A 22,498-nucleotide genomic window follows, 5' to 3' on the forward strand; every position below is an offset into this window, starting at 1 on the left:
CACAAAAACACTCACAAACTATTGACTTTTAAGTTGAAAATACCTCACCATGGCCTATTACATTCAGAGTCCTGGAAAAGAAACACATAAACCCCACAGACACAAACACACACACACATACAGTATACACAAACATGCAGTGGGGAAAGATAAATCACTCAGTATGGGCCAGACAGATTCAGATCTAGCCTCTCCCAACTCTGAGAGAAAGTTACTTCTTCTCTTGTTTTTTTGTTGTTTTTTTTAAAGAGGAAAGTCAGTGCAAGCCAGAGAGGCACAAGGGAAGAGGGGGAGAGGATATCTAATGTTGAAAAAGCAGATATCTGGTTTAAGATGGGAGTATCACCTGGAGAGGTGTATAGGCACCCTTGTACTGGGGTTCTAACTGATTGCTTTCAGTGGAGAGGCTTTCTATCCCTGAATGTATTATACACACACCTCACCGAACGGAATATTAAACAACTAGGAGCTCATAGGTAAAAGAAGCTATAGTGGCCAAACTTTGTTACACATTGCAATTTTTTTCCCTTTGGATATCTTCATTTTAAACAACATGCATACAACTTTAGGAAGAAGTCGAACTGTGCAGACAGCAGTACATACTTTGACAACTATTGTAAAAAAATACACATTGGATATGGAAATTTCAAGCCTTTTTTGGGGCCCTAAACAGAATTTGATTCACTTGTCAAATACTGGGTAAGGTGAAAAGGCTAGTAAGTGGTCTACAGCCATACTAGCAGCTCTGTGAGGCTGTACTTAAGCAAAACGCTGCTTTGAGCTGAATGCTAACATCAGCACTCTAATTTGGTTACAATGACAATGTTAACATGCTGATGTTTGGAGGGGTAAAATGTTTACCACATTTCCGAACTTCGTTCGGCATGTTAGAACCAGACGGCAACCTCTTGGTCTGAAAAGTGAAGCCAATGCTGAAGTGCCTTAAACTTGCATTCTTTCTAACAGCCAGCAGGGGGCAACTCCTCTGGTTGCAAAAAGAAGTCTGATTGTACAGAAGTCTATGAGAAAATGATCCTACTTCTCATTTGATTTATTACTTCAGTAAACATTGTAAACATGAGTTTATGGTCTCAATTGCTAGTTTCAAGTCTTCTTCAATACAGCATGGTGTTTATTTAGTAAATTACGGTCCCATTTATTGAAAAATAGACGACAAAGCAGGGTATTCTTTAGGGCGTGGCTACCTTGTGATTGACAGGTCGCTACCACAGCGTTGTCCAGTCTGGGAGTTGTCCGTGTGTTTCGTCTCACAACTTTAACCCTTTCACAGTGTGTTTTGAGTTCATGAAAGGAAATTGTAACATTTTGGTCGCCTAAAAATGTCTTATTCAGCGTTTGGCTGTACTTAACTCCACCCTCTCGCATCACTTCTGGTCCAAAATGCCAAACTCAAGGCTTCAAAACGGCAGTCCACAAACCAATGGGTGCCGTCACGATGACTACGTCCACTTCTTGTATACAGTCTACGGTTAGTGTGCTAAAACTTGCTAATTAGCTAATCATAAAGTACAAAAGGTCAGGGGATTACTAAAGTAATTTGGATTCATCCTCTGGGCACCGTTAATCTGTACAAAATGTCATGGCAACACATTCAATAGTTGTTGAGATGTTTCGGTTTCGACTACAGTGGTGGTACAACCTAACAGACCAAATGAGCGACTGTCATTGCAATCCCCAGAGCCAATAACATGGCTAAAGAATTGTGCTCCCGTGTTCCCATTTGCACAAATGCGGTTGAGCTGCTGAACATTATGGTCAAAGCAGCATGTACACTCGAAAACATCCCCAGGTCAATAAAGGTTGATATAAATTATACAAAATCACAGCCCAAAAAAGCAGTCATTGTGTGTGGTTAATGCATTTTGTCTGGACAGGCTTGCTGTACCACAAATTCAACATTAGTCAGACTAACAATCATCCCCCTTCTGCTGATGTAAATTGGAATATTTTTGTAAAAAGGTACATGACCCTCTCTTCATTGACTCATATCTGCCTTCTGCATTTGCTCTCTAAAAATAAAATCACTCCTCTCTTTAGCTTTTCTTTTATTTCCCTCCTACGCTTTTGCTCTTTTATGATCCTTCCATGGTCACAGACACATTTTAAGAGCACCGCTGCCATCACCTTTGCACTCCTCATCTTTGCTTGCATATAATTCTGTTGATCTTTCAATAAAAAATTAATTTTACAGCTGTGCTTATTAAGCGATCCCTGCATATGAAAAGCAGCAAAATGCTTAAACGAATTGTACCACTTTTTTTGCTATGTGATAATAAATCCATCAAATGCATTTGAATTCTGTCACAAATATTGTGGCCTCATGCCATAATATCACAGAAATGCTTCCCCTCTCTCCTACACACTGTGGCTGCATAAAAGAAAAACAGACCCAAAGCAATCAAATCATATTTTGCTGAAATTAAAATGCATGTGACCAGCTGTGACTGGTGCCCATTTCACTGTCAGCAGACAACTGAGAGAGGCGAGAGACAAGTGGCTTCATCTGGCTGTCACTCATCTGTGTTAGCTTGGATTAGCTGAATGGATTAGCCTCTGATACAAAGCAAAACACTGCTTTCCAATTACTATACACACGTCTCGCACTTCAGTCAACCTAACCGGCGATGAATTAAAATGCTGCATGAGTGACGGGGAGTGTGGGGTGGATGGGAGCCACTCAGAAATATATACAATATATACTCTGGGACTGGGAAAAAAGGGGGAAATCGAATGTGTGATGCTGCAACTGCAAACATACTTCACACACATGCTCACCATCACTTATAAGCGCATACAGGCTGAGCCCACACACACTAATACTGCTACTGAGGGAAAAGGGATGGAACAAGCCTGAGGGTTTGTTCTGATGCATTCACTTATTGCTTGGCTTTAAACCTTTAACCCTCTCGTTTCCTCACTACATCTCTCAATCGCCCATCTGTTCTCCGCCTCCACTGTTCTTTTCAAAAAAGCATGAAACCCTTCCATATAATGCCATTTAAGAAGGCAAAATTTGAAAAAAAAAAATTGAATACAAATAAAGAAAAAAGGGAACATCATGACTAACTGAAGGATAGACCGTCCTCTCTGATTTTATTAAACAACAAACACAGGGCTTTCATCCAGGAGACCGCTGTGCGTTACGTTTCACTTTACAATCAGCTGATCGTTCGTGTCCTGTGTTCATGTCAAGTCACATTCTCACTGTACAAACATAGCAGTTTTAAGCCCAACCATGTTGTTTTTTCCTAACCCTAACAAGTGGTTTTGTTGCCACACCTAAGCAAGCGTTGTTGTTTAATTCACAACATTAAGCATGCGTTTCTGCGAGTGAAAAGTAACGCCGAGGGGTCCGACAATGCGTCAGTGTGTGACAAGTTGGAAACGAGAACTTGAAAAAGGCAAATGCAAACAAAGCAAGCATCTCCTCTGATTCCGTTTAGTCATTTTGAGAAACACGTATAGAAGACAGTGAGTTCTATGTATAGAGAGAAACACAATGAAATGCTGCTGGCAGACAAGACTGATGTGCTACCATTGATTATTCTCTGTCTGAGTTTAACAGAAGTCACCCAGGTAGCATTCTTTGCTGATAAAACTGACAGCGAGGCGCTCGATGGCATCAACATTTCAATATAAAATGCTGCACCATATAACAAACCAGCAGCACAGATGAGATAGAGGAATGGTGCTCCCATCCTCTCTCTGTATGGTTAGAGGCAAAACAAAAACGTGGGTCCAAAAGATGCTGATTTCCTGAGAAGTGATGTTTTTTAGTGCCCCTCTCTTTTCCTAAGGACAAGTACTCTCTAAGCCTGTGACAAACAATATATGTGACACTTTCAGAACTAAATGTCTCGACTGAAAAAGAGTGTTTTGTAGACAGATTTATCGGGCCTTCAAGCAAGTGGAGCTGGACAGAGTGATAAAATACTCTGAGCTGACCCAATTGGCAAAAAAAACGGCTTTATTGGTGGGTAGAAAGAAGCTCAGCCATCTGAGAACTGGCTATAATTCGCAAGAAACTGAAAAAACTGAAAAATAGCCAGCTCATAACCCTAATAAGCACTTGTCACGCAATTCCAAACACAATCACCCAACTACTGTGTAATAACAACATGAAAACCCAGGAAAGCATAATTACACCATGTCAGGCTGCAGAATCATGTTGTGCAAGGAAGACGTGCTCTGTTGGATTTTATGACTGCAGGTCTCTTCGCCCAGAAACAAGCTAAGAAACAAGCTCAGGCTCTAAAATGTGGGTATTAAATTCACATCCTTGTACAGTAACTTCTTTATTGGCATCATGCCTACTCATTAAAGAGATCGCTCCTATAGTTTTTGCGAGAGCAAATAAGCCAGACTTTTCCCTGTGAAAATGAGTTACAATAAGTGTATGCGGTCACAACCGGAAAACCAAAAGGCAGTTAGAGTTAGTTTTACAAGCCAGTGTCAGTGGTGAGGGAAATGAAGCGGTATTTCTGGAAATGCAATCAGAGATTGACCCGTGCTGTACTATCTGCCAAGCGTCTGCTTTTTACACAACAGCCATTGGACAGCGCTGACATGTTGAGCGAGGGTTCAGAGGCTGCTTAGCCGTAGGGTGTTCAGTCTCTGTTCAGACAAGGCATGAAAAGAGACATAGGCCTACAGAAAGCTGAAAATCCAGTCGAAACTTCCTGTAATACATTATCTACCACCTAAAGCTGTACACATTGTGCTTGTGTGTGTTTGTCTGTAGGTCGCTGGAAAGAGAGCAAGCAGCAGTGAGAGATTGTAAACTTACTCGGTGGGGCGTAGGAGTGCTGTTTTGCCCAGGCGGAGGATGACGGGTCCTCGGGGGTTGCGGATCTTCTTGACATCTTTACTCTTGAGCAGGGAGAAGCGCCTCACCAGATTAAAACCTGACAACAAATGGCATTCGTCAGCACCCACATTAATAAAACTCTGAGAAAGATATGTCAGTTTGAGCTTGTCTTTTTCACCTGTGATGTTGTGCCTGGCCGCCTGAGGGAACTTCCACTCTTCCACTTGTAAGGATGGGCATTGTTCATCTGTGGAGACAAATAGATGGAGGGTTAAGCAAGCAAACATACTACCATACTATTTAGTACGCTAAAACAGTTTGTGAGGTATCTTAGTATGTTCGAAGCCTTAGTATGAAACCAATAGTATGCAAATTGCATACTATTTCCGGTGAAAAATTACAGTATGCAGCGCTGGACACTACGGCGGCACAAATATTCCACAATGCAATGTGGTAGTGACGACAACGCTCATAACAGACGTTGACGGACGGCTCTGTAACTTCAATGACGCTTCAATTTAACTGTTAGTATAAGATCTCACTTTCCCGGGTGTGATATATATTTTAAATTAATTCAGAATTTGATTCTCACAAACCGTCGTTTTTGTCACATGAGATTGGCACGGGTTACCATGGTTACACGTCTGCAACCGGCAGGGAGGCTCTCAGGAAGTGCCGACGTAAATCACTGCTCAGTGCATCCACAAAGATACATACTGCTGTTTATTCACACAAAAGTACGTTGAGCGATAGTACTGAGTATGTAGTGCATGGTATGTGATTTTGGACGAAGGCCATGAAAATAAATCAAAAAGTGGTTGTGGTAAACGGCAAAAACCCAAATTCATGAAATGACAAAAAGTCACATCAGTCTAATTTCAAACATAACCTTTCATACGTACTGCTGGGGTGAAATGGATATAGAGTTTGTTTGAGAAAGCACAAGCAACTGCAATCCAACATACAGAGAGTAACAGAAAATATTGATCCGGAAGAAAGAGAAGTAGAGGGGAGTTGGCGGGGGTTGAAAGAAAGTCAAGGGTGTAAAACATAGAGAGTGAGATGAAATGAGGGCAAAGCTGTGGAGAGAGAGGAACTCAGCCCCGGACTGACAGGTTGTCTTGCACCAAGCTTGTCTGTCGCAGTAGCCTACGTTTGATGGATATGTTCTCACCCTGTCAGGGGAGGTTACAGAGAAAAGTGTTGCTTGTCAAGAGCGGCATGCCTCACTACAGAGGGGAGATGTGAGATGTGTAGAAAAACTGGGGCTTGTACAGGTAGACATGGACCCTGTGAATCACTGTGATCCACCGCTAATTGATCTCTTTGGGGCCAAGGACCAAGGCCCCGAAGCAAGATGATCTACAGGGCATAGTTTTTCAAAAACTTTTTTTTTTTTTTACTATGACTCCAGAGAATGTGGAAACCAGGTGTTGCCCTGCATTAACTAAAAATAATTTTCTTTGAGCTGTGTTGCTGTCAGTAATATTATAAATCATTAATGTGCGCCTTCTGCCAAAGCTGAAGGTTAGATATTTTTATTTAGCCTTGTTCAGCGCTGCCCCGTACACGCCGTGTCGACCAAATACGAGTGATTCTCTGTATCTAAAGAGTGTGAAAGTTTGTGTCTTTTTTATTACCTTTTAATTACCTAACCTACGCGTCAATTATTATATTATTATTATATGGGTTATTTTATAAAAAATACCTGTTCAGGACTGGAATATCCACTGCTGTGTATCCAATGTGCGAGTTAGAGTTTAGAGTAACAATAGCAGCTCTATCTCGCTCTTTGTTTGGTTTGGGGAAGTTTACACGCCAATATCTCCAGCTAAACTTTTCGTTAGATAATAACAGCTGCAGCTTTAGCTCAGTCCAGTGTTGCCAGATAAGATGGACAGTTTCCAGCCCAATCAATCACAACTTAAAACCTGCCCAATGCAATACAAAACCAGTCCAAATCATAACCTTGCCAGGAATCTGTGTAAAACAATGAAATTATTACTGCCCAATAGAAAACACATCATAAGCAGTCAAAGTTTCGTACTGCATCAAATAACCAATGATAAAAATGAGAGATAAATAGGCTATCGCAACCCATAAAGAGTGCAGTCAGACAACCAAAAGACACAAATTGCCATGTCAATGTCAATGATGGCGTCAAGGTACGTTTAGTAGGTCCTCCGTTATCCCTAACAATGATCCCTAACTCAAGTCAATAGAATATTTCTCAATTTAAATGAGTCAATAATATAGAATGAGTGGACACAATGAAGTTTACTGAAATCTGTATCTGTATTTTGACTATAAAATGACAGCTTGTTTGGTAATATTGTTTATTTTTTGGTTTATTTTTGTTTAAAAGCACCCCAAATTTCATTTACTAGCCCAACTCTGTTTTTCCCAGCCCAACTTAATCAATAGTAGCCAAATAGAGCAGAAATCAGCCCAATCTGGCAACACCACCTAAGTCTTTAGCAGTTTAATATCATGTAAGTAGCGAGCCCCCCAGGAAGAGTACCAGGCTTTGAAGCAAATTTTTATAATGGCCAAACGATGGTAACAACAACTTCCAAGTTTGTCATGTGATGCCATTGGGCCCAAAAATACTTTTTCCCATAGACTTATATTGGGAAAAAGACGTCTGCTACATTTGTTAAATACTTTCTTTAGCCTACAATTAGTCACAAATCACAAATTTGCCGCCTAACAGCATACGACACCCTCTGTCCTTTATAACCCTTGCAGAGGATAAGGAAAAACTTAACACACACAAAAAAAAACTTTCAACAAGGCAAAAATAGAAGAAACTAACATGTTATCTACTATGCATTTAGCCTGCATTAACTGAAAGTAGCTGTTATCCAAGCTGTGTACGTGCCGTTATACGCAGGACAAGCAGAGGATTAGCATTGGAAAGACAATATCGCCTATTATGGTCTTGAACAGGACCCAATTTGCTCTGGACTTGGTCTTGACTGCCTTTGGACTCGACTAGACCTTTTCTTGGACTTGATTAAGTTGATCTTGACTAGAGCCTTGCTTCAAACAAAAGTAATATCTTTGTGTCTCCTAGCTTTATGGATTGAGTTGATGATTGATGACCGTTTTTGATGAAAGATTGAGTGCACTGCACTGGAGAGTTGCCTTGCAGCAGGCAACGACAACGCACTGTCTGTGTTTCCAACCACAATTTAACTTCATCCAGACTGGAAGTCACACCAAGACAAAGGGAAAGAGCCTAATACAATTACTTAAATAATAACATAACTGGCTTTAATTAAGAGTTTAGGAATTTAATTTCACGGAGGCCGGCTCAAGAAAGAATTAAATCACTTGCAGTGCTTCATCACCTCTTATCTTAGTTCATCATCCTGCAGCTTCTGCATATCTTGGTTTCAAAATACAAAAAAACAGTTTCCAAGCGCAGCACATTTCAGCCTGTGTCTGAATGCACAGTGTGTCGTTCTCTTATTGCTGTCTGCAAGTACAAATCAAGGTGTTGGAAAGGGATGTCAAACAGTGGCGTTGTAGTACGCTGAGAGAAACTTGAAATGAAAAGTCAAGAAATTGTATGAATTGAATGTGACTTCCGAACAAAGTAACAGATACGGTGGAGTACAGGAAGTATCAAGCAGTCTTCTGAGCTCTCTGATCTCTCACTCACACACACACAATCACACATCCTGTATTTATAACTTGACTGGTCCATCCAGAAACCTTATCTGCTGACTCAGCACAAAGTGCACTCTCTGCAGCCTCGCAAAGACACTGCTGCCTTTAAAAACCAGACACACAAACACCCAGAGCTTATCTTCATATCTCCCGTCGCAGGTTTTTTTGAAGTTAAGAGTTGGTAAGATCGACCTTTCTTCTTTCTTTTTTGCTGTTTTGTTTTTCATCACCATCCTATTTCCATCAGACAGAATCAAGATGAAGGCTTTGTCAGGAATAATACTGGCTGGAGGCAAGCGAGTATAGCAGCACAATGAAAAGTCAAGCAACAGCAGAGAGGTGAAGGTGGAGAGAGGAGGAAGAACAGAGAGCAGAGCGATGGCAGGTGAAAATGTGAACTTATATTAGGTGTTTCTTACCCTAAAGACTGTGCTGTCTCTCCAGTGGACATTTTAGGACATCTCAGACTCAGTTTGTCAAGATCATGCTCTACATTATATGACTTGGCACATCTTTCATAAGTCTGAGCTGCTTAATTAGCGCAACATCTTTCAGCAATTTAAAGCAGCAGTGGGTAGAATTGGAGCAAATATGATAAAAAAAAAGGTAATTTTTAGATGTTTAGATATTTTTATTATCACTACATCCTGACAGTAGTGCATGAGACAGGTAATCTAAATAAAATCACATGCGTCTGTGCCCTCCGGTGCTTCTAATGTCATCTGCAAGATTTCACAGATCGGAGGAAAACAACCAGTCAGAGCCGAGCTGGAGCCTTGCCGTCTCTGAGCAGCTGTCAATCACTCGCAAACTCCAATCAAACGGTCAAACTAGGCAGCGTTGTGTAAACACAACATTGACATAATATCACCATATAAAGTTGATGCAGCGAATGTGTTGGTAAACATGTCTATTTACATATCCAGAAGACATAAAGTTTACACATTAGCATTCATTTGTGTTTTTCCGGTCACCTGATGAATAAAAGTCTAATATTCACTCTTATTTTAGCTCTATTTTGGTCGAGCTAGTTATGGTAAATGGTAAATGGACTTGCATTTATATAGCGCTTTTCTAGTCTTCCGACCACTCAAAGCGCTTTACACTACATGTCAGCATTCACCCATTCACACACACATTCATACACTGACGGGCAGAGGATGATGCCATGCAAGGTGCCAACTTTGCCCATCAGGATTTAAACATTCATTCACACCGATGGATCAGCCTTCGGGAGAAATTTGGGGTTAAGTGTCTTGTTCAAGGACACATCGACATGTGACCCGGAGCAGCTGGGGATCGAAGCACCGACCTCCCGATTGGTGGACAACCTGCTCTACCCTCTGAGCCACAGCCGCGCTTTGTCTGTCATTTGGTGCTAGAGCCTTCAGTGGGTTTATCAGAGCTTTTTCACTGTACACAACTACTGCCCGCTACAGAGAGAGCGAAAGGAAGATGTGAGACTGAATCAAATCAGTAAAGTTGCAGGCCGTTAAAAAACAAAACGATGAGCTGAAAGATGCTAAAACGTTCTCTAGAGCTGAGAGGAACTGCAGTTGAGTGATAATTCTCTGTGGGTTCGTCACTTTGAGTGACCTCGTTTACATTACACATTAACATACACACTTCTTTGAATACATATGTGTGAACGAGGCGTAAGGCTGATGAAGCATAACTGAAGATGACAAAACCAGATGAAGATGAGGCTGCATTTGCATATGGAAATTCCATTGGTAAACAACTTTGAAACATTTGTTACCGCTTTTAAAGCTGTGAATCAAGTTAAATGCTGTGTTTACTTGTAAAAAGCGTGAGACTTTTGCTCGCGCTCATGGGATAAACAAGCTATTTCTACATAACTCAGAGGATGGATGATATTTTAGTGGACTGCTGCGTACTCAGGCACTTGGCAGTTTGGCAAAGGACATACTGCGGGACTTGAACCCTATTTTCTCTCAAGCTGTGATCAAAGGAAAGCGTTTGCTTGTTGACAAGCTAATTAGTAGCTACATAGTATGAGTGCCACTCCAGGTTCCTGCTAGCAGCTGCATGTAGCCTTAAAGAGATTGGATGGTCTTGGCCGGGTTCACTTCCTCTTTGATGGGTTGCGTTTGAGTCTTGCCAAAGCAGGTAATGATACTACACTGACTGCTGTGAGTGTTCCCCCAAGTTTTCACCTTGCCAAAAAAAAAAAAAAAAATCAGGACATTTTGGGTCTTTAGGGAAGTGAAACCCTTCTTTTTGATGTATGCTGACTTACACTTAACTTGGAGGGTGTACAAGTGAAAGGTGTCAGACAAGGATAAATGTGGATGATTTGATTAGTGTTAATGCATCTATATACAGGAAGTAAGAAAACTCCAATATAACTTGTCCTTCTTTAAAAAGTCTACCACTCAGGCATTCATTATGACGAAGAACAACTCAACTCTAGCTGGCACACTGCAATATCCCAGCTAATATAAGTAGTGTGTGACCTTTCTTGCAACTTGCAAAATATTTAAAAGGTGCTAAATGCGTGATTGGGAGCATTTCCATTGCTTCCGCACAGTTCTCAATATGTTGACAGCAAGCCAAAGAACGCATATTTCCAAGAAGTGAAAGTCAATTGTTCGTTCCATTGCAACATCAACGACAAGCAGCAAAGCTACGCGTCCACCGTTTTGGACTGAAAGCAACTACCGGACACCAGTAAAGTGTCTGCCTAAAAAGTGCCGTGCAACAAAAAAAAGTCTATTCTTTTTTCATATTCTACCGAAATGGCCTGTGTTGAACAATAAAATATGATAAATATAATAAGTGTTTTCAGCCCAAAAGGGCGGCGGCGGCGGCGTTGTAAAAAAAAAAAAAAACAGAGTTTCGTTTCTTTGCTTTTATACTCTTTGGCTGAGCTGGCAGGTCGCAGCTAACGATGCTAACAGCGCGAAATACGGCAACAGCGCTGACAGAGATAACGTTTACCTGTGGGGGAACCGGAGGGTGGGTGCTATGTTTTGCGCGATGACGCCGTCAGTCAGAACGGCGTCACCAGCTGTACACACCGTATAAGATCAGTGCAGAGTGGGAACCCTGAGCTAGCCAGTGTGGCACGCTCACATGCACAAACTATCTTTATTAGACCTGTAACGATATATCGATTAGTTGTAAAGTATTAAATTAATCGGCAACTATTTTGATTATCGATTAATTGGTTTGAGTAACTTTTAAGAAAAAAAAGTCAAAATTCTCGGATTCCAGCTTCTTAAATGTGAAAGTTTTCTGGTTTCTTTACTCCTCTTTGACAGAAAACTGAATATCTTTGAGCTGTGGACAAAACAAGACATTTGAGGACTTGGGGAAACACTGATCAACATTTTTCACCGACATTTTATGGACCAAACAACTAATCGAATAGGCTAATCGAAAAAATAAATCGAGAAATGAATCAACAATGAAAATAATTGTTAGTTGCAGCCCTGATCTTTAAATATCAAATAGTTTTTTCTGCTATATTAATGCTCTGAATATCATATGGAGAACCTTTAACAACCTTCAGAAGGTTGATGAATCAATGGCCTTATCTACCAGTGCCTTGTTGTGGCCAGGGTCTACTGAAACCAACTGTTTTAATACTGTTTCTGTTGCAGCAAACACTTGGCAGAGCACTTTCATTAGGGAGAAGAGGTCACAAGTGTGCTCACAGTGTCAGTGTTTGGTGTGGGGTTTGCAGTAAGAGAGGGTACGGTAGTTATTGAATGTGCTTTACAATGTGGCATTCCAAAATAATTGGACTGGGCTGCTGATCAGCAGAAAGTCAGACTCAGAAGGAGAGTCTTCCAGGTCCCGCAGCTATTAAACACATGCAACATATGGGGAGAAGAGGGGCATGCTGGGTGGTTTAGTTGATGATTCAATACCATGATTCAATGTAGCCATGTGAAGTTAAAGTGTAGGAAAAATGACAAAACTGACTGGATGATAAAAAAAGGAGGGACTGAGACAGAGGACGAGAGACTTGGTCTCACTTGCCCTCCCGGCCAAATGAGACAGACGAGAGAGAGAACATTCCTGTTTTGGGTTTTTTCCAGAGATAAAACTGCAGCAAAGAGGAGTGGAAATACTTAAAACGCTGCACTTTAGAGGGATGAGCTCACTCATTTTCCCCTTTGTAGGCCTCTGGCCCACATTCAATACACTCACAAGCTCACAGACTGGACTCATGACACACACATTTACAAGCTTACAATAAACTTAGAGAGTACATGCTGAGGTCTGCACACCTCTCGAATGAGATTGTGTTGTTTGACATGATGTCTGGTAACCTGTGTGTTTGTGTGTGCAAAGCATGCATATACAGTACATACTGGTAAGTGAGGCTGAGATTAGACCATCAGAGAAAAGAACGACATACCCTTTAAAGGAAACTGGTTGCTTTCATGCAGGATTGGGAGGGTGTCTTTAAAAATGTAATCCGATACAATTACTAATTACCTGCTAAAAAATGTAATCAGTAACCTAATCCAAGTATCGCAATTTGAAAGTAATGTAATCTGAATACTTTTCATTATTTTGGATTACCTCAATACCAAATATGCAAATAAAGACAAGAGAAAAGAAACATGCAGCAATGTTGCCATTATTTTGTATGTAAAGCAGAAAAGAGGAACATCACCACAGTAGAGTGCAAGTTAAGCCCTACAGCTTCAAAAGGCTGTCATCATCCAAGGACATTAGTGTTAACAGATTTTTAACTTGGAACAGCGGCAGTACCCATATATATATTAACTTACTGTAAATCATCCTAAAACATGGGAAAAATATCATTTTGTGTTATTGTGGTTATACAAATGTAATTGTGCCTCCATCTGTGTTTTTTGTCCACAGTGGAAATGTATTTTTTGAAAGGCTAAACGCCAACAAATATGGATTGAAGCAGAATATTTCATTAGATAAAAACATGTTGTGAATTTTGGAAATTATTACATCAATCTTTTCTATGCACTGTGCAGCATATAGATGCGATTCAATATTACTTTACTGCAATGCACATATTTTTCCTGCAGATTGTAAAGACATAACAGCACAGGTTCATTCATGAAGCAGTCCCCTTGAAACAGTTACAAGTAAGTGTTTTGCTCAAGATCATTAGTGACATTCAGGCACTGCCTGTGTTAGCCTACAGTAACAACAGGGACAAGACATCTAACCAACAAAGCTATCACTATTTTTAATAAGTAATCTCGCTTCTCTGCCCCCTCCTATCAAATCTGACACCCTCTATTTTGTTGGTTTACATTATAGCAGATCCCTCTTTGATGTCCCATTCCAACATCCTGTTTCAACTGGAATTACATCATATTGACTGAATTCAACTGTGTATGCCTCCGCGCCGGAGGCATAATGTTTTCGGGTTCATATGTCCATACATACGTTGGTCTGGACCGTTCTCGTGAACACCATATCTCAGGAATGCCTAGAAGGAATTTCTTGAATTTTGGCACAAACATCCATGTTTGGACTCAGGGATGAAGTTATTCGGTTTTCAGGGTCAACGGCCAAGGTCACTGTGACCTCACGTCCATCCGATTCTAGTGAATGTGTGATCTCAGAAACCCCTTCAAATTTTGCTAAAACTTCGACTTGGGAGTCGTATGTCCGTCTCATTCTCCTGAAAGCGTTATCTCAGGTACGCCTGAAGGGAATTGTATTACATCTGATACAAACATCCACTTGGACTCAAGGAAGAACTGATTAGAATTTAGTGGTCATAGGTCAAGGTCACTCTAAGCTCACGTCCGTCTCATTCTTCTGATATCTTGGGAACGCCTTGAGCAAATGTCTTCAAATTTGGCACCAACGTCCAATTGAACTCAAGGATGAACTGATTCGAATTTGGTGGTCAAAGGTCAAAGGTCACTGTGACCTAACAAAACATGTTTTCGACCATAAGTCAAGAATTCATGTGCTAATTATGACAATTTCACACAAATGTCTAATAGGATAAAATGATGAAGTGATGTCATTCTGGACAGACATGGTTGTAAACTGTAACTTGACTCTTTTGCTTATTAGCTTAGCATGTCCTTTATGATTTACATTAATATGCGCATATGGCATGAGAGTGTTGCATTAAGAGACTTTTAACTAGACTTTAAGACAGTTAAGAGGCCAATTCATGATGTTTTAACATCACTTGTCATTTCACTGAAATACAAATTAGAATGTATATGAGGGAATACAGTATTTAGTATTAGTAAGTGGCTACAGAATATAATCAGTTCTCAGTGTAGAAGCAAATACAGCATATAGGATATTCACTTTAATTATGTATATCCTAACCTAAACAACAAGCTGTACCCCTAACCAGGCTCTGTACTGTATGTCTGTTTCTGCTGCTTGTCTTCTCTAACTTCTGATTCTGTGCAAATTAGCTTATTATCATCGGCGCCCAGAAAACATACGACTTAGCTCAGACACAGACAGAGGGAAACTGAGTGAAAACAAATCAATACACAAATCCATTACTTCAGACTGCATAGGGTCTGTGGTGCACACAAAAACCCATATCAGCAACACTTTCCCGAAGGCAGCAAATCTCAGCAATTTAATTCAACTATGGGGACTAGTCTCTCTCCGGCTGATACACTGTGGAACTGCAGTGCAATCATCCAGCTCGACTCCTCAACACTAGTTTTACTTAAACCTGCTTTCCTGCTGTAATGTCAGCAAATTACCAGTACTGTAAGTAGAGATTTGGATGAGTCAGAGGAATGTGTGTACGTGAGCGTGTGTGTGTTGAGTGTGTGTGGTGCTTTGCCTGTGACAAAGTGTTATAGCTGCACTTGAGAAAGCACTTTCTTCCAACCACTGGGGGGAAAGACTCAGGGGAGCTTCAGGCTGACTCAGTCTCATCTGAAAAGCTCTGACTAGGGTCTCCCAAGAGGGACCCCCCCTCCTCCACAAAGCTCCCTTCAGAGCTCCACAAAGCTATGGAGGATTGCTCGGCCCCCCAAGTGATATCACAAAGCCGGCCCCTGAGAACACACTGACAGTGTGATGAGGGAGTGTGACAGTTGAGAATGAAATAAATAAATAAATAAAACAAAACAGTAAAATAGATTTATCTTCACCTCTCTGCCTCGATTGCTTAGATGTCTGTTTCTGTCACACATATATATGCAGATAAAGATTCAAACACATGCACATTCTCTCTAACACACCAACAGACAATTACTCTAACATTTCAACATGCTTGCAATTTCATATATGCACGTACAGACACTCAAAATCTTAAAAAAAAACAACTCATGTCTCCTATACAAACACACAGGAACTCAAAATGATTGATGGTCCATGAAGAGGAACACAACCGCACATGGTAAACACACACGCCTCCTCGCCACAGCCTGACCACCATGCCACCAACAGCCACCAGCACGAAACGCACATAAGCTGCAATTACAGTCCGTTTTCATTGCAGCCTTGGGCCCCATCACACACACACAGGGCACATATACACACACACACACACACGCAGACAAAGACAGACACACTTCCTTCAAACTCGGATGGGCTCCAAAGCGTGACGAGTTGGTCAAGCATACAACTCTAGATTGAACATTTGTCTCAGTTCTAACTTTCAGAATGGTTTTGTGACTTTATTGTCTTTTTAGAATTTAAATGAAGATATAAGGAACTGTTCTGAGAAGCAGTCGGTTGTGGCCTTTAACATTTTTACTTATAGCTTCACTGGTAGGCAGTCTAATAGAGCTCCAGAGTGGCTACGAATGTAATGCAGTGGTTTCATTTTGTACATCCAATTTGGAATAAATGTTCATCTAAGTCTTAATTTAAATCTCGTTTTTATATTTTGTTTTGCTCGACATTTTTGGAAATAAGCTTATTGCTTATATAGCTTATGTTTTTGTTTTTTTGAGTTAGATGAGAAGATTGATACTGCTTTCATATGGTAGCAACTGACTGAGTTTCAGAGGCACTGGTTGGAGACTCCACTGGTTGCCTGGCAACCTAGTCGAAGTCTCTGCGCCAAGAAATAATCTGACACTAATGGTGCCTTTAAATGGGGTCGTGTTTACCGTGTTTACGAGAAGATCCCATATGAACGCCCCCCTCTTGTGGTATTCACAACCTCGTAAGTGAAAAGTTTCTGAAAGCTCAGAGTTTACGAGTTGTGACGCGTTTAACATTGTCAGAAATGGCGGAGGCCATTAAAGTCAATTTTTTGGTGCATAATAAGTTAATATATTGCAATATTAGTCGTATATTGTTTTTCTTTGTAATTTCATAATAGGTCTGAGGAAAATGTTGATATCCTTATATTTAAAGGACGGATATGAGAGTGGTATCCATCTTCTCACATATCTCTTGGCAAGAAAGCAAATGAGCGTATGTTTAACTATTCCATATGTTAAAGCATGTCTTTTATTCTGAAGTTCACATTTTTTATTATGCATTTAACCACTACTGGAGTTTCCATTTTCAAAAACTCCAGCAGGGAAAAGGAAACTCACCTTGCTCTGATGTCAGCGTGTCACATGATCCAAAGCTGAGTGCCAGCAGAGTCAGAGCGGAGCAGAGAAGCCACATGGTTTCACTCCGCCGAAAACGCCTCACCTCACCTCACCTCACCTCGGATCACCAGCTGATGGATGAACAAACAGAAAAAGAGAAAGTCAAAAAAGTCAAATACTTCCTACATTTTCTGTCCGAACGCCACCCAGTCTGCTCGCTCTGCTGACAGCTGCGCATTATGCTTGACTCCTTAATAGACATCCATGTATATTTATGAGTCAGTCACAGTTGATGTGTTAATTATGTGGTATGATGCAGGCTTTGTTAGTGGCATATGAATTAACCAGAATGTCCCTCATTAAGGAGTGTAACTCTATAAAGTCTGATCATAGTCATTATCCTGTCCATCTGGTTGGCCTTTGACTGGGCAGCTGCTACACACACACACACACACGCACATGAATGTCTGAGTGAACTTAATTGCGTGCACACATGATGCGACCATATCTAGGAAAGAATTCTAAAAGTCAGAACGAATGTACACATGCTGCTGCAAACAAATACCAAAGACAACAAAGCAAATCGCACACATGAAAGTAAAATGATTTGCATGCAGGCCTGGTTGGTCCCGCGGCAAACACACAGTGTGGCCAAAACACACAAACACATCTGGAGACTATTCCACTGGAGCCGTGGTTGTGTTGCACCAGATGCTTCCACGTGGCTCAACAACAAGCACACACACACACACATGCACAGATTACAATACGTGCCACGTCTAAATAATCATTATATTCAGTCTCCGCAGCTCCTCTCCTTTACTACAACCCCTTATTCACAAACACACACAAGAATGCACGCACATAAACACATCCAACACCGCCCACTCTGACTCGGATAAACACATCCCGGCTGACCTGGACTTGCCCTCAGCATGTGTGAGGACCCCATAACTCTGCGGTGTTTACAGGTACAGCGGGGCCCTGAAGGCAGGCAGGGTGAGCAGACTGTGTCTCTGTACACACACCTGTCCCGTCTGCCAGGAGAAATGACCCCCATGCTCCCCCGGGGGTGCACAATGTGGCGCTCCTGCCCAGTAGAGGACACTGTGTGAATACCATCTAGCCTGACCTGACTGCCTGCCTGCAGCTTGCTGCTAACAGTCAATGTGGTGGAGGACAGTGTTTCAAATTATGTTGTGAAATAACAAGGACAGCTTGACATGCTCCACATTGTGAATTGTGTATTCAATTTTGGGGGTTACTGCTGACTCAAGGTGTGGTTGCTTCCCTTGTTTTTCTTCCATTCTTAAAAAGCCAGGTTACCATTTTCTGCAAGACACTTTATAGCCATGCCCGTGGCACAATTTAACTGTTGACAACATGGATAACTTCTTGGCTGAACCCATGGATGTTTTAAAAGAACTAGATACAGCGTTGGGGGCGGGGCCCCAATCATTCCTATGAGAGTTGCTCATTGGCGCATGAAGCCTAAATGGCTCGACTTCCGTCTGGAAAAGTACCCGTATCTTGGCGGACCATGGGCAACTGGGACATACGCAGTAGCGTCCACTTAGTCACATGACTCAGTCACGGAGTCCCAACGTCACGGTTTGGGTCTCACTCACATGAACGGAGGAAGGGAAATAACTCTGGATTCAGCTATTAGTGCATTTTACAACTTTAAAAACTTAACTTTTAAATAAGGGCTATTAGAGTGTTCGTACTGGGAAGTTTATTCACCTCAAAAAAAATGATCCGCTGAGTCACAGACGTCTCTTTCCCAATGTAAGTCTATGGGAAAAAGTATTTTTTGGGGCTCAACGGCATCACGTGACGGACACGGAAGTTGCAGTACTACCGTTTGGCCACTACGAAAGTCCGGAACGTCGACCGGCGCACTTCCTGGGACTTGGCTGAACCGCAGAGGGCAGAAGTCACACGATTGGTCAGCTGAGTGTTGGAGTTTCCTCATTGGCTGTTGCTCTTTCAAAATGTAAAGGCAGGGGAACAGTCCTTTATGCAAATGAGCCCATCCAGCGCGACGTGTCCGGCTCACGAAAGTTGGATTAGGCTGTCAAACTACGCGATCTATTTCTAAAATGAAACGAGATTCAGCAGTGGCATAGCTTATTTTTTGCTTAAAATGTTTTCAGAAGTAGATTTTGGTGGATTGTTTAGACGGAATAACAAAAAAGTTTACGAGCAGGCCGCCATGTTGTTTTCTGTTTGAAACAGCAAGCACAGAACCAGGAACCAATCCTGTGCATTCACTTGAACGGCCAGTTGAATGGAGCAGCGCATCCCCCAGTGTACCGCTGGATTTAAACCTAAAGCAGGCAGAATATTTTTGGCATCATTGGGCACAAATTCCATAATAAGCTTTCAGCATATTGTAATTCAAGTGCTCTGAGAGAATACTAGACTTCTGCATGTCCTCATGGCTCTGTTTTCAGGCTTTAAAAAATCTGACGGGAGACTTTGGCCAATCACAGGTCATTTCAGAGAGAGAGAGCGTTCCTATTGGCTGTGCTCCGGATGGTGGGCGGTGCTTGGTGTTTCTTCAACTTATCTCAACATGGCTGCCGGGTCACAAACTTTCTCATTCTACAGCTAATCCCTACACTACAAGATGTTTCTGAAAATATTTGAGGTGAGAAATAGACATTACTGTCACAGTATATTAACTAATTGCGTGTGATTGGCAGCTGCTCAGAGACGGCAGGCTCCAGCTCGGCTCTGATTGGTTGATTTCCTCCGGTCTGTGAAATCTTGGAGATGCCATTAGGAGCACCGGAGGACACAGAGGCACATGATTTCTTTCAGATTACCTGTCTCATGCACTACTTTCAGGATATAGTGACCGTTTTATATTTGCACCAATTCTTCCAACTGCTGCTTTAACATTATAGACATGACCACTGACTATTTGTGTAACAATTTAACCACAAATTCACAGACTGACCATACCATTTTGACAGAGTCTTGTTATAGAATAAAAGTTTTCCCTGCAGCTGAATGGCTGGAAGGTTAATCAAAGCTTGAGACGGCTGAGTTTGAGCACTCTAAAGCTGCAGCCATTATTACAGGCTTCATGCCACATGATCACAATAATAAAAAAGTTCACACAGAACATAATACATAATGCATCACAGTCCAGAGAACACACGCTGAGGGAAAAGTTACAGCTCATTGCTATTATTATCTGGCCACAATCCAAAACTATTTAATAGGCTTCCTAATATATGTGTTGCTATGGATGTGTCTCTTTCTTCTTCTCTCTCTCTGAGCTCCATCTGCAGCTTCACGGGCCACCGAGCTGGCCACAGCAGATAAAGGCAGTACGGGGGGTTAGGCCACTGGGCTTGGCCGCTGGACTGGCCGCGAGCCCAGTAAGCGGGCTTGCGAGTGATCGGGTCACTGAGTACGAAGCCAATACAGGAAGGAAAACAATGACAGATTTGAAAGTATTCCAGCGCTAAAAGCCTGAAGACAAGCGCTGGCGGACAGACGTGGTGACCAAAATCAACAATCACAACACAGGCCTCATCATTTCAACTTTGACGTTATGGTTCTAGGTCCAGACCTATTACCTATTTCCATTTCCAGCACAGCTACCAGTTCCAGTACTTTTTTATTGCTTGAATACATGAACAAAAAGAGGCACTGATACAACAATGGAGGTAAGTTGTGCTCATTTTGCTGTCACACATTTCATCATTGTTGCCACCGCTTACAGATGGAGCAACAGCACCAACACAAGCCTGTTTAGATGAACACACTCTGACAGAGTTAAATGAAACATGTCCTCTCTATGGCCCGACAAGAGAATTGCTTATTAGCCACCCAGACACGGATGATTAAATAACAGTGAACCACCAGCCCACTGTTTAGACTACTTTCCATCTGTTTAAATGGGAGAGCCCAGCATAAATGTGTCGGTCGTGTAATATTTGAGGGTTCACTGCCTTTCCAGCTGTCTCTCCCAGCATTCTGTAGCAAGAAGATTGATGGACAGCTCGCTCACAGGGTATCTGTTTCCAATCTACACAGCTCTGTCTCACGCATACAAACACACACAGTCTGGTTTGGGCGTCAGGCGGATCTCACTGTGGGGTTGTGACCCTGAATGAATCCTCCAGAGAAAATCCTCTCTCAGCAGAGGATGTGTAGATAAGTCCACTAAAAGTTGACTGGAATGCAGCCATACAACAGAAGCCCTGCATTTGACAGGTAGACCTTAGGGGCGTAAGAAAATATTGAGTATCACAATATTGCTTTGTGATAGTGTTACAATTCTCAAAAACACTATTTATTTTTAATTAATATGCAGAGATTAACTCAGTCAATGCTATTTTTCATTTGCAAAGGTATACTTCCTTTGTGATAAATGCAAATGCCGATCCTATCGTTCTGATTGCATTAAAAAAAGTAGCCTAAACTTTTTACAGTATCGCAATATATTGAATCATAACCCCTGTATCATATGTATCATATCGCCAGATTCTTGCCAATACACAGCCGTAATAGACGTAAATGCATACATTGACATACAAAAACATATACAGCACAGCATGTGTGCCACAGAAGACAAAAGGGGCAGCGATACAAAGATGTGGTCACAGAAACAGAACAAGGAGTCTGTCAGACAGACATATAGGTAGAAAGATATTTATGAATATAGGCACAAAACAAAGTGACACAGGCCATTGTTACACCATGCACTAGAGTAAGCAGAAGCAAGCATCCAAGAAGGCATTCGTAAAGTCAATTGCTGTTGTTTGCAAAATGCAAAAAAAAAAATCAACTCTTAAGATTTAGTTGCGAGTAGGGTTGACTCTTGTTGTGAAAGAATTGAAATGATTGTTGGACTGTCTACAGCCCTGCGACCACAAAAATAGTAGAATAGAAGTCTACAGTCATGCTAGCGAGTCTATGAGGCAGAACTTATGGTTTTCGCATGGCCACGAGCGTGATGTAAATTACCAACACGTTCTCATCCCAACTCGTCACATACTGACGCTTTGTCAGACCCCCTTGGGGTAACTTTTCGGTCGCAGTAAACACGTGCTTTACGTTGTGAATCAAACAAAAACATTTGCTTAGGTTTAGGGCAACAAACCCTCTTAATTAGGTTTAGGAAATAATAACATGGTTGGGCTGTAAATGACTACGTTTGTAAAGTGAAAATGTGACTTGGTATCACACGCCGATGGACGTGACAAAGCATCGGTAATTCACGCTCTGGGAATGAGAACGGGCTGAAATTACGTCACCTGTCCAAGTCTGGGAGGGTCAGTGCAGGGACGTTCGCGTACAGCCCAACATTTTACCGAACTGTCTGCACTACAAGCGCGCCAACTGCATTGAATGTATGTAACTGTCCTTGGTCCTATTCTAGTTTGTCTTTATTTGACCCAACACAACCAACAAATTAGCTCTTCTTTCTGTCATGAGGTTGCCATCATGTTGTCTAGTGCATATT

The 22,498-nt window shown here is 41.6% G+C and overlaps 1 protein-coding gene across 4 annotated transcripts in view; it reads right to left on the reverse strand.

Annotated features, from left to right (window-relative positions):
* col16a1 (collagen, type XVI, alpha 1) overlaps window positions 1–22,498 on the reverse strand; it is a 134,643-nt gene that overhangs the window by 51,883 nt on the left and 60,262 nt on the right. For all 4 annotated transcript variants that reach the window (XM_074612782.1, XM_074612783.1, XM_074612784.1 and 1 more), the window contains 3 exons: window positions 17,014–17,144; window positions 5,007–5,075; window positions 4,808–4,925 (listed from right to left, as the gene is read on the reverse strand). In XM_074612782.1, the coding sequence (XP_074468883.1) occupies window positions 4,808–4,925; window positions 5,007–5,075; window positions 17,014–17,089 (263 nt within the window). In that variant the 5' untranslated portion in view covers window positions 17,090–17,144. The remainder of the gene's footprint in view (window positions 1–4,807; window positions 4,926–5,006; window positions 5,076–17,013; window positions 17,145–22,498) is intronic.

This window comes from Sebastes fasciatus, chromosome 17, assembly GCF_043250625.1.
Source record: "Sebastes fasciatus isolate fSebFas1 chromosome 17, fSebFas1.pri, whole genome shotgun sequence".
NCBI lineage: Eukaryota > Metazoa > Chordata > Actinopteri > Perciformes > Sebastidae > Sebastes > Sebastes fasciatus.